Raw genomic sequence first — 14855 nt, 5'->3', positions numbered from 1 at the left:
CTGAAGCTGATATAGCGGCTTTTCTCTCTCTTTGCTGCTGTTTCCCCCCCACTAGTTCCTGTTTCAGAAGTTACCCCTGAAGAGAAGGTGGAGTGATAATCCGCTCCTCTCCCTTCCCCCCACTCCAGGCTCGGTCCTTTGTCAACAGGTTTAAACCGGAAATGTTTGTGCTGATATGGTCACAGTGTGACCGTCACACTGGTCTCTTGGGGAAACGTGAGGCACATGGGCGGGGTGTTAACTATAGAACAGCTAGTTGTGGCTAACGTGGTCAGGTAGTTAGCTCAGGCATGCTAGCAAGAGCCATGTTACATCAGTTTTCAGGATGCTTCCCAGGGCAAATGTCGCTTGTGAACGGTTTAGCGATAGTGTGCTGGAGCATGTTTGAGCCTTGTTGGCTTCACTTGTCACTTTCTGCCTCCGTCCTGCCCACCAGGGAAAGTACAAAGCTGTCAGGAGCCCACTGTCTGTGCCTGCAGAGGCATGAGCTCAGGGGCTGGGCTGCTGTTGGTCCCCATACCACACTCCAGGGGTGGTGGGCGTGGATCATGTGGTTAATGTTACCGAGGCAGCGCTAACCTTTGTGGTGGGGAAGAGGGTCCCCACACTCCTCCCTGTCTCATCAGCTTGGCCCCCCACTGGCTGTGCTGACACCCTCCTATGAAGTCACGAACTGGTCACCCAGAGGGACTGTCAAAAGCTCAGGGGAGCATGTCATATGGATCCCTCCCCCTTCCCCCAACCTGTCTCAGTGTTCTGTGCCCCATGGACCCTGCTTCCCACCTGACGCTTGTCTTTGGGTCCTGTGCCTTGCAGACCTTGCTCCCACCCATACCCATCTCTGGGTCCTGTGCCCTACGGACCCTTCTCACCCCACCTTGTCTCACTGCCCATGGACCCCTGTCTGCCCCACAGACCCTGCCGTTGGCTCCAGCATGCCCTGCTCAGCCAGGCTGCCTATGGTTTATTTTGACATTTTTAATGAATCTGTTAAAACTTCAATTAAAAACCTGAAACAAACCGTAAAGTTCCTGCCGTTACCTACCAAAACGGCTGCTGTCCTGATGGGCTCCTCCCCCTGGGGCTGTCTGTGGTTTTGACTCTCAAGGCAGTCCTGTCAGTAATGCACTTTGACATGTGCAGCACATGCCGATGTACTGTTGAAACCTCTCTGGAGCAGACAGTGGTTTCCTCTTTCTGCAGAGCACTGCAGGCGCCCAGGAGACACGATAGATAATATGGCTTGGGGACCGGCAGTGCCTGATGCAGCCCATAAGATGGTACTAAAGTAGCCCAGAAAAGGAGACCTGTCTCTGATCCCTGCCTGCCATAATGGGGTTAACACTGGGGCTAATCCTGGCTCTTGTTGACTCTCTTCAGGAGCAATTTGGGAATTGAGGAATATCTGGCCAGAGTTTGTGCTGGTTCCTGAGCAGGGGAAGAATTGGGGAGACAGACTGCAGCTCAGAATCACTGCTCCCTCTAGGACTTTCTTGGCTAAAGTTGCCCCCCACTGATACCACAGCTCAGCATTGTTCCTGATAGAACTGCTGGGAGCATGGGCTGAGACAGCTCCAGGGGGCTGCTGGTGTTTTAGCCACTCTGTCACCTGGCCCTACCCAGTACGGCAGGGAGGTCTGCCAGCCGAAGTAGAGGCACAAGCTCTTGTTTCTGTTCCAGCAGCACACAGAGTTGTAACATGCAGACTCCACTCTCTGCAATAACCCCTAAGTGGGAAACAGGATAACTCACTCTTTCCTGCCTGAAAGCAATTGCTCCTTACGTTGCTCAACCAAGTTGGTTGATAAATGTGTTTTAGAAAACAAACAAACTCTGTGTCAGATTAGAATGGTTATTAATTTTTTATTGGGAATAAAATGCACAAGAAAATATAAACCTCTGTGAAAGTGCAACATACGAGTCATATGAAATAACCTTTCAAGCAGGAGCAAATGCTACAAAGCACTAGAATATAAAGTGATTGCCCCTGATAGGAGAGGAGACCCCTGCTGGGCTTTGGGTGGCTGCGGAGTTTCTTATGCTGCTTCACCTTCACCCCACTGCTCTCCTTACATTGCTAATGTGTCTGTGTTCATGCTATTGCAGCATCATGCTCTCCTGGAGTGTTCCCACATCCTTGAGAGATGCAGAGTCCCTGACACTTGCCATTCCTGGATCCTTTCCCCACAGCTGGAGAAGTTTGCACAGAATGGCAGCCCTGAGTCATCTTTGTCTGCCTATAGGGTATCCTTCCTAAGACTGGGCAAACAGCCAGTGAGAATCATCCCTGTTCACCCCAGGGGTGGGCAGGAGGGAGTCACCTGCAGGGGCTCCTTTGCTCAGCACAGGCTGAAGCCTGTTTGCATTTGTTAATGAAATACAAACACAGTCTGAACCGGGAGCAAAGTCACTGTTGCCTGGGCTACAAGCTGATGCTTCTACTCTCAGTACTGCTGGGGGCCTGTGCAGAGTAACCCTGCCCCATGGGATGAGGGACAGAGAAGGGAAGGGTGCAGGGGGTGCTCTCAATAACGCTCAGTTTGACTAGAGAACACAGACTATTCTCGCAGCAAAAAGCTTCGCTTAAGTGTTAATGCAGCAATTGCCAGGGGCGGAACAGTCTGGGGAGGCTGCGCCGAGACACCTTGATCGGGGGGGGGGGGCTGAGGGGGGTGCACAAATGCAGACGGTGTTATGGCTCCACAGAGCTCACCCTCTCAGTTAGACAGGATGGGTCTAACACACCAAGGGTTGTCGCGCTACCAAGCAGCATGGGGATTGCCCCTTGCCGTTATTTGGGTGTGCGTATTGGGGGCAGTGGGGAGTGGGAGTTGGGGGAGATGAGTGTGTTTGGGGGAGGTGTGGGGCTGTGAGGAATGTGTGTGTTTGGGGGAGGTTATGTAGGGCTGGGGGTGTGTGTTTGGTTGTGAGTGTCTCAGCAAGGACTTGAACTGGAAGAGGAAAGTCATTGGCCGGTGGGGCAGGGCCTGTTTTTGTTCTGTGTTTGTACGGTGCCTTGCTTGATGTGGGCCACCTCCATGATTAGAGCTCCTAGATGCTACGGTCAGACAAATAGTGGGGCTATCGTTGTAAGCATAAGGGGTGCAGAGAGCAGGGAGGGTGTTGGAGGAGTGAACACTGCGCTGAGTCAGGGACTCTGATCCAAGTGCTGTTTTTTGGGGAGATCAGTGAGTCCCTTTGTTGTGTGCAGCCAGTATGTACCGGGGATGTTAGATTGCAGCATTGGCTTGCCCCTGCTGCAGGACCTGGCCCCATCTGTCCCAGCCAGACTAATATCCTCAGTAGAAACTTCCAGACTCTCTTGTTATGATGATCTGAAGCTCCTGACAATGCAGCCTCACTGCATTGACTGAAACGGCTCAGCACTTGGCACCTGGTAACTGATTTAGAGGAAGGGATAGACCCACGGCCTGCTCAGAAACCACGTGTACACCCTCTGGCACCTGCACCTACAATCCACAGAGATTCGGCGATCGCGCCGACCCATCAGAAATCTGCTACTGTTTCTTCCCAGCTCATTCTGAGTCTCTCAGCTCCTGCACTCCTGCTTGTGGTGAGCTGCACAGGAGGCTGGGTAACCACAGGTGTCTGGCTGTGTCTGGCTATGATTATAGTGACTGCTTGTCTCCCCTTCCCTGCCCCTTGGGGAACGTTTCACCCCTTCCCTGCCCCCTTGGAGAGGGGTTTGCCCCTTGCAGCCCCAGCTCCCCCACACCTCTTTGGGGAGGGGTTTGCCCCTTGCAGCCCCACCTCCCCCTAGAGCCCTGAGTAGGAGGCCTCAGTGGTCTCCGACCAGGTGGAGTCCCTGCGCTGGCTCGGTGTCTGTACGTGTCTGCGCAGGAACTCGTGGCTCACGCAGCCCACGTGGCCCAGCAGCTCCAGGAACTTGTTGCGGAATTTGATGCCAACAAAGGCGTAGAGCAGGGGGTTGAGGCAGCAGTGGAAGTAGCCCAGGCTGGCAGTGACAGACATGGCGATGTCCAGGCTGGCCTCCCTGGCACAGTCCCGCCCCACCACCTGCAGGTCGATCAGCGTGTTTGCCAGCAGGGCCAGGTGGTAGGGCGTCCAGCACACGAAGAAAACCACCACCACTGTCAGGATGACCCGCATGGCCTTGTGCTTGTGGAAGCCCTGGGAGCGCAGCAGAGTGTGAATAATGCAGGTGTAGCAGTACAGCATGGCTGCCAGGGGCAGGAAGAAGCCCAACATGTGGTAGCACATGCGCAGGGCCGTTTTCCAGTGCAGGGAGGTGTTGATGGAGAAGTTGTGGGAGCACAAAGTGATGTTGAGGCGATAGTCCTTCTTGACTTCCAGGTACAGGAAATCTGGCAGGGTTAAGAGGACACAGACGCCCCAGACCACCAGGCAGCTGGCCACCATCAGATGCGACTTGTTCCTCTTGTACATGTGCACGGCATGGACGATGGAGAGGTACCGGTCGACGCTGATGCACACCAGGAAGAAGATGCTGGAGTAGAAATTTATCTTGAAGATGAAGCCGACCAGCTTGCAGATGCCAGTGCTGAAGACCCAGCCGTGCACGGCCTGCACTGCCCAGAAGGGGAGTGTCACCACCAGCAGTACGTCGGCGAGCGCCAGGTTGAGGATGAACACGTCGGTCCCAGCCAGGGACCTCTTGCACTGCAGTAGCACAGCCATCACCATGCAGTTCCCACATAGCCCCAGTGGGAATAGCAGGCTGTAGAGGACTGGCAGGAAGACCCTGTCAAAGGCCTGGATGCTCTTGGAGGTGCAGGGTGGCACAGAGCAGCAGGTGTCACTCTCGTTGTAGTAGTCAGGGGAGAAGCTGGTGTTCCCCAAAAACATGTCAGATAAATAATCTCCGCTGAAGGTAAATGCACTGTTACCCTAGACAGGAAAGGGGACATGTGAAAATCAAAGGGTTATTCTCACTCTGCACCCTTGGTTTCTCTGTTCCTGGCTGAAGGTGTCTGGAGCTGCCTACAGCAGCTCTCCACTCTGCAGCTGGTCTGCGAGGGGTAGGACCCTTTAGGGCTGCAGCCTTTGGGATATTTCAGCTTATTCCCTGGGCACACTGGGCAAAAGTGAAATCTGCAGCGCTCTTGGCGTACAAGTACCACTTAACGTTATCTGTGCAATGAGGTCCAATTGATCAGACAGTGGACTGGGAGCAGGACTCCTGGGTTCTATTTCTAGCCTGCCATTGACTTCCTGCTGGACCTTGGGCAAATCATCTCCTCCTCTGTCTGCTTCTGCTTCCCCTATTGCCCTTTCCCTGCCTTGCTGTGAAGCTTGTACGTTCTTTGGGGCAGCAACCATCTCACGCTCTGCAGTGCCTGGTTGCCCCGATCTCTGTCAAGGCCTCTAGCTGCTACCATAACATTACCCCCATCAGTGTAACAATCTTGTCAACTGTTTGAAATGGGCCATCCTGATTATCACTACAAAAGTTTTTTTTCTCCTGCTGATAATAGCCCACCTTAATCGATTAGTCTTGTTAGAGTTGGTATGGCAACACCCATTTTTTCATGTTCTCTGTATATATATATATATATATATATCTTCCTACTGTATTTTCCACTGCATGCAGCTGATGAAGTGGGCTTTAGCCCACGAAAGCTTATGCTCAAATAAATTTGTTAGGTCTTGGCTACACTTGGGGATTCACAGCGCTGCCGTGGCAGCACTGCCGTGGCAGCGCTGTGAAGCGCGAGTGTAGTCGCGCCGCCAGCGCTGCGAGAGCTCTCTCCCAGCGCTGCAAGTGCTCCACCTCTCCGAGGGGAATAGCTTGCAGCTCTGCGAGCGAGCGTGCAGCGCTGCAGGTGCTGATTACACTCGCGCTTTACAGCGCTGCACTTGCTGCGCTTGGGGGGGGGCGTTTTCACACCCCTGAGTGCAGCAAGTTGCAGCGCTGTACAGCGCCAGTGTAGCCAAGGTCTTAGTCTCTAAGGTGCCACAAGTACTCCTGTTCTTTTTGCTGATACAGACTAACACAGCTATCACTCTGAAACCCACTTGCAGTGTTTGGGAAATTTACTATTCGCAGAGGGATGTTTGCACTCTCCCAGGTGTGTCTCAGTGCCCAGTGAGGTGTTCAAGTTACATGCTGGATGTAATGACACAAAGCATGTTGTTATTGTGTTTATTATTTTTCCAGGGCCACAGTACCTGCGGGGGGTGGGGGAACCTGCAATGTAATTCTAGCTGTGAGACTAGCATGGAAGGGGGTAATTGCTTGGGTGGGGGTTGGGGAAAGGGTTAAGGGGCTGTAAACTCAGGGGCCAGTCCTGCTCTCAGTGGGAGTTTGGCCAGTGGTGTCGCTGGGAGTTGGATGGGTTCCTTGAGACAAGGTAAAGTCACTGAAGGCAGTCAGTGTTTTTCTGATGGAACGGTTGCTGTCAAAAATGCAGTTTCATTGAAATCTAAAGGTGTTGCAGGAACCTGTTGCTTTCCATGAATTATTTTTGACAGGAAAAAGTCTAAACATTTTGTTTTCACTTTTGTATTAAAATATTACATAGGCATATAATATTTAATATGTTAATATCATACAAACTGTGCTGATGGTCCCAAATGGATATTTTTCATAATTTTTGTTTAATAAGAAATGTTGAAATTTCAGCTTTTGGTTCAGATTCGGAATGGAAATTTTTTCAAAAAGTCAGAAGGTTCTGCAAAATGGAAATTCTGGTTGCAAAGGTGACTGAAAAACCATCCCCCTGAGAGCATCTAAACGCTGTCCACTTTAAGGTGGTTGCATTGTGCACACGCGTGCCCCGGGGCAGTGGAAGGCATAATCTGTGCTGTTGCCTTGTGTTTGTATAAACGAGGTGGTATTTTTTTTCTGTAGATACAAAGAGACGTTAGCACCCAGTACTCCCAGTGAGAGCAGGACAGAATTCTCCCCCATTGCCCCATCTCCTGTTGAGATCTGGGGAGAGTTCCCACCCCTGCCCCTGTTGAGAGTCAGGCAGTTCTTCCCCCACTAGGTGCTCCCTTTTCCCTTGCCCCGCTGGGAACTGCTGGGCGCAGAGCACTTTGGAAAATCTGACCCCAGATGTTTGCTTTTCTCTCGGCTGGTGAGGTTGGGCAGACGCTGCCCTGGCACATGGTGTGAAAACCAGCACCTTGTGCTCTTCCCCAGGATGAACAAAGTCTGCATTGACTTTGATGGCTCAGATCCCAGCAATTTAACTTCTCAGAATGACACTTCCTCTTAAAGCCGAGTCACTGAGGGAAGCGATTGTTAATGATGGGACCAGGTCCTGGATGTGCTCTGTAGCCAAGCTCTCCTCCTTCAGGACACTGACCTTTGCGTCCCAGAACTGTACACTCCATTCCCCTCTAAATCACCCTGTGTCCGTAACACAGAGCCCTGAATGCTTCCCCACTTGCACATTTGGTTTCAGCGATAGAGGCAATGTCCTTATTCGCCACACCCTTCAACAAATTCCCTCTTTAACTGCAAGACCCCCGAGCCTCCAGACACCCTGCAGAGCATCCCTGGGCTGGATTAACTATTATTGTCTCGACACAGCCTGATACCTGACCCGAATGAGCAGATCTCTTTACTGCCTCCTCCATGGAGATGCTGCTCAGTCCGGCTCCCCCCGCCCCCGCTAGGGTTTGAGTTCAGTCCTAGCTGACTCTCCTTGCTGATGGGTGCGCATGGTCACCCCAGAACCCAGGTGCTGTGTTTATAACTTCAGAGAGTTTCTCTTGGCTGATAACGAGCCCAGGTTACAGCCCCTGTCTCTTACCCAGTGTCCCCGAGTGTACAAAGCATTCCCCGGGAGAATGAGCTGGAAGCAGATGGTGAGGGAATACCCTGCCTGGCAGGAATGCCGGTGCTGCCCGAGTTGGGATACACAGAGCTGTGTGTCCTTGCAGAAATGCCTGTTTTTATTGCTATTAAAGAGCAATGTGCATGTCTGGGTATAATAGTCTGACGCCTGTTCGCCAGGGGCACAACGTTGCGGCAGATACCCTGCAAGGTGGAGGCTGCGGGGATGGTAAAAGCCCAGGTTGTTCTGCTGGCGCTGGGACTGTCACTCATTGGCATGGCTCGTGCTCGTGGTGCCTGTCCAGCAGTTAATGTTTATTATCCCCCCAGTAGTGGACAATGTCAATGCGACGGGAGAGCCTTCCCTTAGCCTTTGCGTTCATGCAGCCTCTGGCATTTCAGCTTCCAGGAACTAATGCAAATACAGTGCTCCCGAAAGATGCCAGATTGAGAGCCCTGGAGTCCTCTGTTCATCTGCAACCTGGCCGGTGGCAGCACACGCGCCCCTCCCAACCCGTCCTCCCATACGCTTGGCCCATGGGGATGGGGATGCTGTATCCAAAGCCCTTTAGTCCATGGTGACTCTGCCAAGGAGTGCCGGTGTGCTAGCCTGGGGCTCAGTTCCCAGCTCTGCCACAGCCTCCCTTTGTGCCCCTGGACTTGTCGCTTTTCAAACGCACCTAAGTGCTATCGGAATCTGACTTTGATGAACGTCGCCCCAAGCGCAGTCCTTGCGCTGCCTCGCAGCACAGGGGCGAGTCGTACTGAAGCTGTGTCCTGTGCTTGGTTAAGGCACTTTCAGATGTTCCGAACATCTACAATTCAAACTGCCCATCGCTAAAGTGATTTCCTTTCTAGACGGGTCGTTTTATCCACTGTGGTTGAACTTTAGAGGTTCATCTGCTTTGAGTTACAGAGAATGAGCTAAATTCATTTTTTTGAAGGATTGAGAAATTTAATTTCTCATTTCATAATTCAGAAACAGAAAAGGGATTTTCCTCAAACTTTCAAAAAGCAAAGCAAAACAAAAAATCACCCCAGATTTGAGCTAACAACAAGCATAGAAAAATTCAGCCTGAAAGGAAACTTTCTGACAAGTGTGGGGTTAGAATCTTTGCTTTTACTCACATTTATGCCTTTCACTTTAACTTCTCTGTTCAGAGACATCAGTTGGTCAAAATTAATGTTTAGAAGAATGAAATTAATTAAGAACATTTTTCTTCTATATATGAATGTTAATATTTCCAACCACGCCAAGGATGCACAGTTTAAAAGGATTTCTACATTTATTCACTTTTGTAATAACCTCAGTTTGGGATATTTTCAAATTTTAATTCCAACACTTAATTGACCTGTCTGTGTAATCAAATCTTTATTAGATTAGATTATCTACTCTAGGTGCTTATATTTTGTTATTTAGCTGAAGGATAAGGATTTTAAATGTATTTTTTTCACTTTTGGAATTAGCCTTTTTGAACGAATCTTACTGATAATTTGACATAACACAACATTTCTGACATAAGTGTCTCTCCTAGTACAAGCCCCTCCATATTCCCCCTGTCTCCCCCCCATTTGTAAATAAAATAAAGATCTTCCCAATGATTTTATCAAATGTAAACTCACCAATTTATCCATGGTTGTGTATGTGGCACCTTTCTAGCATAAAGTGCTGGATGTGTCAGGCTTCTGAGAGAACTGAAGTGGTCTTTGATTCTGCGTAGACTTCAAGTATCTGTGGGTTTGAAGTTTGAGTGACACAGTCTCTCTTTCTCGGAGTGGCTGGAAGGAAGCAGCACACTCATTCTCAGTGTCTCCGCTGTTCAGTGACAGATGCAGATGAACTCAGAAGTGACCATCCAGAGAGCTGGGGTTTCTGCCCTGCTGTGTGATACATACCCTGGCAGAGATGGGCCACTGCTCCTTGTGCCATAGTGTGCCTGGGATAAGAACTGCCAGGGTGGATTGTGAGCATTGCTAAAGTGCTTTCAAGCCCCTGGGTAGGTGGTGCTGGACATAGCATTTGTAGTGCTCAGGAAGATTGCTGGATTGATGGTCAAGGAGCATGGGGGCTTTTGCTCCACCACAGAGGAATAGGATGGACAGCAGCCCATGTAAATTCCAATTGCACTGGCCCAGAGATTCCAAGGGTTGGCCATCCTCAAAAGTAAAATTTACAGCTCCAAAGAGTGAGATTCAAGGCCGAAGAGTGAGACTTTCCAGGTGGTGTGTTAGTCATTGCTTAACACAGGGACTCTCCTCTTTGGTCCTTGGTGACATCCAGTAGTCCAGGTTTTTAATCCAACCAGCACTTAATAGTTTATTTTAAAATGTACACTGCTTAATATTGCATATGCAACACTTAAATGTCCCAATTCAAACTAAAGTCTAGGGCACGTGAGAATTCTCTATGCAAAGCAAACTAGGACAGCTCCCAGCAACACAGCGTATATTTGAAAGAAGAAGTCTTGCCTGCTACCAGGACAATGAAGGGCCATGAATTTGTCCAGTGTGTACAGTTCTAATTTTGAACTGTATTTTGCAGAACCTACAAACTTTCAATCAAGTCCTCCTCGTTTTTGGGCAAACTCATATTTTTTTTGACTGTCAAGTATTCACACACACACAAAAAAGCCCTCCTATCTCTCATGGGTGTCTAGAACACAGGTCTGTATTTCCATGGGTACCACAGTGCACAAGCTTGGGAAGTGGCTTTCCAAGCTCTAAGCCCCGTGGCTGAGGCCCTGGATATATTGTTGTCCATTTCAGCACCTGAGTAAAAATATTTTAAATCTTTATATATTTACTCAAAATGAGTGAGAGAAGCTTAAGAATGTGGTGAGAGTGAGATAGCATGCTAATGAGGGAGTCTCACCCAACAAGTGAGACTTGACATGTCTGCTGGCCCCCAGAAGTGTCCCTTCCTAGTCTAGAAACCCACCCATATACAAGTATATATATATGCCAAGATTCCAATCTTAAGTTTCAAAAAGTAATAGAAGCTTCTCTGATAAGCAAGCTTTATATGTCTTTTAGGGCTAACCAGGCCAAGCCCTGGGGATCTTCTGCTTATGCTTAGTAATTCTTGCCCCTCAAAGTCCAAGCACCATAAAAGATACAATTTCTCCTTGTTTAGGGTTTTTTGTTCCTTCCCCCATTCTGCTTCAAGTTGCAAATTCAGCAGTTGGGAAGAATTCAGTTGCGCGTCTCCTCTTCATGGGGCCCGGGGGAAAGAGAGCAATCGACAAAGTCTTTTGTCCTCTGATGTTCCACAATTGTTTGTTTGGTGTTGATGGGCTTTCTTTAGTTGAGCAGGAGATAACACCAACTGTGTCTGTGACGGGATCCCTGAGGTACAACCTGGACCTGTGGGAACACTGTGCTCACTTACTTCTCCAGCCTGGGTTGTCTAATACAATGCTATGCCAGTGATAAGCAGCAAAACCCCTCCAGGTGCTGTGATCATTCAGCCATCAGCATGTGGAGCCCCACACCCAGCTAAATTGCATGAATGCTCCCTGAGCCACTCATGAATCATGCAGAGAGAGGCACCAGCAAATCACCCCAGTCCCCAGCCTTGCACCCCAGAAATATACCGTCTTACACTGTTCAAGACTTCCTTGGACAGTGCAAGCTCATTCATTGGTTCCCCACTCCTACAAAAGAGTAGTGGACATAAAATAGTCCTTGTTAACCTGAGCTGAGATTCCCCAAGAACTTCAACCAAAACCACACTGTTTTAGGTAAAATATAAAACAGATTTATTAACTTCAGAAAGATGGATTTGAAGCGATTATAAATAGCAGGCATAGAGTTGGTTACATAAGAAATAAGAATAAACTCACAGCCTAAATTCTACAGATTAAGCAAGATTTGAATCAAGCGTTCTCTCACCCTACTAGATGTTACAGGTAACTCACAGTTCTCAATACTTAGGGCACATCTACACTTGCAAAGTTACAGCACGGCAGTTACAGTGACACTCAGAGAGCGCCGAAGGAAAACCGCTGTTGTGTGTTCACACTGACAGCTGCCTGTGCAATAGCATGGTCACACTTGGTGCACTCTGGGCAGCTATCCCCACAGAGCACCTCTTTCTCTTTTGCCGCTAAGACTTGCGGGAAGACGGAAGGGGTTGCGTGGCATCCTAGGTCCTGTCACAATGCCCCGTGATGCATTGCTTTGCATCCCAGCAATCCCTGTGCTTCCGTCCACATTTGGCACCATCTTTCAATGGTTTGTGTACTACGCGCCCTGCCCTACCCTTTTCTGGCTGCAGGAATGGATCCCGAGCTGTTGACCAGAATGCTGCTCGCACTGACCAACATGTCACGAGTGGCAGTGGAGTTATTCCTTAAACTACAAAGGCAAGAGGAGTACGACATTGATCTCACCACGCATACTAGCTACGACACAAGAATGCTTGTGGCATTCACAGAGGTGCTGACCACAGTGGAACGCCGCTTTTGGGCTCGGGAAACAAGCACTGAATGGTGGGATCACATCATGATGCATGTCTGGAATGACGAGCAGTGACTGCAGAACAGCCACATTCATGGGACTGTGTGATGAGCTCGCCCCAGCCCTGCGGCACAAGGACACGAGAACGAGAGCTGCCCTGTCGCTGGAGAAGTGCGTGGTGATTGCACTGTGGAAGCTGGCTACTCCAGACTGCTACTGCTCGGTCGCTAACCAGTTCAGAGTGGGAAGATCAACCATTGGAGTCGTGTTGATGGAAGTGTGCAGGGCCATTAATCGCATCCTGCTCTGAAAGACCGTGACTCTGGGCAATGTGCGTGAGATTGTGGCTGGCTTTGCACAAATGGGCTTCCCTGACTGCGGAGGGGTGATAGATGGCACGCACATTCCAATTCTGGCACCAGACCACCTAGCCACCGAGTACGTTAATCGCAAGGAGTATTTCTCAATGATTCTCCAGGCGCTTGTGGATCACCATAGGCATTTCACAGACATTAACACAGGCTGGTCTGAACAGGTGCATGACGCACGCATCTTTCAGAACACTGGCCTGTTCAAGAAGCTGCAAGCCGGGACTTTCTTCCCGGACCAGAAGATCACTGTAGGGGAAGTCGAAATGCCCACTGTGATCCCCTGCCTACCCCTTAATGCCATGGCTCATGAAGCCATACACGGGGCAACTTGACAGCAGCAAGGAGTGGTTCAACAACAGGCTGAGCAAGTGCAGAATGACTGAGGAATGTGCATTTGGCCGTTAAAAAGCCCGCTGGTGATGCCTGTATGGGAAGCTGGACATGGCCGATGACAATATTCCTATGCTTATAGCCGCGTGCTGTACACTCCATAATATTTGTGAAGGGAAGGGTGAAAGCTTCACTCAGGGCTTGACCACAGAGGCTCAGTGCCTGGAGGCTGAGTTTGAACAGCCAGAGACCAGGGCTATTAGAGGGGCACAGTGCGGAGCCATAAGCATCAGGGATGCTTTGAGGCAGCAAGTTGAAGCTGAAAGCCTGCTATGTTTGGGATTGCAGTGCTTGTAATGCTAGGAGGTGATTGGTGCACATGATGCAAGAAGGGGCCTTAACATAATTGTATGTTGCTTTCCAGTGCTTTTTTTGCTTTCACTAAATAGAATAAAGATTGATTTCAAACAAACACAATTATTTTATTGAAAGACAACAATCAGAGGAGAGAGTCAAACGAAAAAAATCATCAGCCGGGAGGGGGAGAGGGGATGCGGGACTGGAAGGTCTCAAGAGGAGGAGGGGTCCCGGGATGGCTATAGATTTGTGTATGTCCAGGGATTATACCCAACCTTCTCCTTTGGAGTACGATGGAGCAGGGGCTGTACTTCAGCAGGGCCAAACTGCAGAGGGATGGGTGTTGAGTGCAGTGGGTATTGGGAGTCCACACTGCTGGACTGTGAGGAGGGAGGAGTGGAATGCTGCATGTAGAGAGTGGAGCCAGGAGGTTGATAAGAGTGTGTTGGTGGTGTGTGTGTGGGGGGGGGCACATGGGAAAAAGTTTTGTGACAGCGGCTGCAGAGGAGGGTGGGCACGGAGCTGCTCAGTTTGAAGAGCTAATATTGCCTGGAGCGTGTCCGCTTGACACTCCATAACTGTTAAGAGCCGCTCCGTGGCTTCTTTCTGGTGTGCCGTATTCTCCTTTCGTTCCCTCTTCTCGCTGTCCCGCCACTCCTTCAATTCCTTTTTCTCGGCGGCGGAGTGAATCATAACCTCATGCATAAAGTCCTCCTTAGTTCTTCTTGGACGCTTCCTAATTCTTCGCAACCGTTCTGCCGCCGATAACAAAGAGAGAGGCTGTGCTCCCAAGGTCATCTCTGTGAAGTTTAAATGCAACATTTTACAGAAGCCTAGTGAGGCAAATAGAAAGGAGCATAAACGCTGCCAAATTAAGTGCAAGAATGTAATAAGAAAAGCCAAAGAGGAGTTTGAAGAATGGCTAGCCAAAAACTCCAAAGGTAATAACAAAATGTTTTTTAAGTATATCAGAAGCAGGAAGCCTGCTAAACAACCAGTGGGGCCCCTTGATGATCGAGATACAAAGGGAGCGCTTAAAGACGATAAAGTCATTGCGGAGAAACTAAATGGATTCTTTGCTTCAGTCTTCACGGCTGAGGATGTTAGGGAAATTCCCAAACCTGAGCCGGCTTTTGTAGGTGACAAATCTGAGGAACTGTCACAGATTGAAGTGTCACTAGAGGAGGTTTTGGAATTAATTGATAAACTTAACATTAACAAGTCACCGGGACCAGATGGCATTCACCCAAGCGTTTTGAAAGAACTCAAATGTGAAGTTGCGGAACAATTAACTAAGGTTTGTAACCTGTCCTTTAAATCGGCTTCTGTACCCAATGACTGGAAGTTAGCTAATGTAACACCAATATTTAAAAGGGGCTCTAGAGGTGATCCTGGCAATTACAGACCGGTAAGTCTAACGTCGGTACCGGGCAAATTAGTCGAAACAATAGTTAAGAATAAAATTGTCAGACACATAGAAAAACATAAACTGTTGAGCAATAGTCAACATGATTTCTGTAAAGGGAAATCGTGTCTTACTAATCTATTAGAGT

At 49.4% G+C, this 14855-nt stretch overlaps 1 protein-coding gene across 1 annotated transcript; it reads right to left on the bottom strand.

Annotated features, from left to right (window-relative positions):
- Positions 1-3777: 3777 nt before the first annotated feature.
- On the bottom strand, positions 3778-9421 carry LOC112116281 (C-X-C chemokine receptor type 3-like). The gene is made up of 2 exons (XM_024213664.1): positions 9410-9421; positions 3778-4890 (listed from the first exon to the last, which is right to left on the bottom strand). The coding sequence occupies exons 1-2, from the start codon at positions 9419-9421 to the stop codon at positions 3778-3780; spliced, it is 1125 nt and encodes a 374-aa protein (XP_024069432.1).
- Positions 9422-14855: the final 5434 nt, after the last annotated feature.

Source organism: Terrapene carolina, unplaced genomic scaffold, assembly GCF_002925995.2.
Source record: "Terrapene carolina triunguis isolate 2854851 unplaced genomic scaffold, T_m_triunguis-2.0 Scaffold898, whole genome shotgun sequence".
Classification (NCBI taxonomy): domain Eukaryota; kingdom Metazoa; phylum Chordata; order Testudines; family Emydidae; genus Terrapene; species Terrapene triunguis.
The sequence above is the reverse complement of the archived record's forward strand: the minus strand, read 5'-3'. Positions and strand labels throughout refer to the sequence as shown.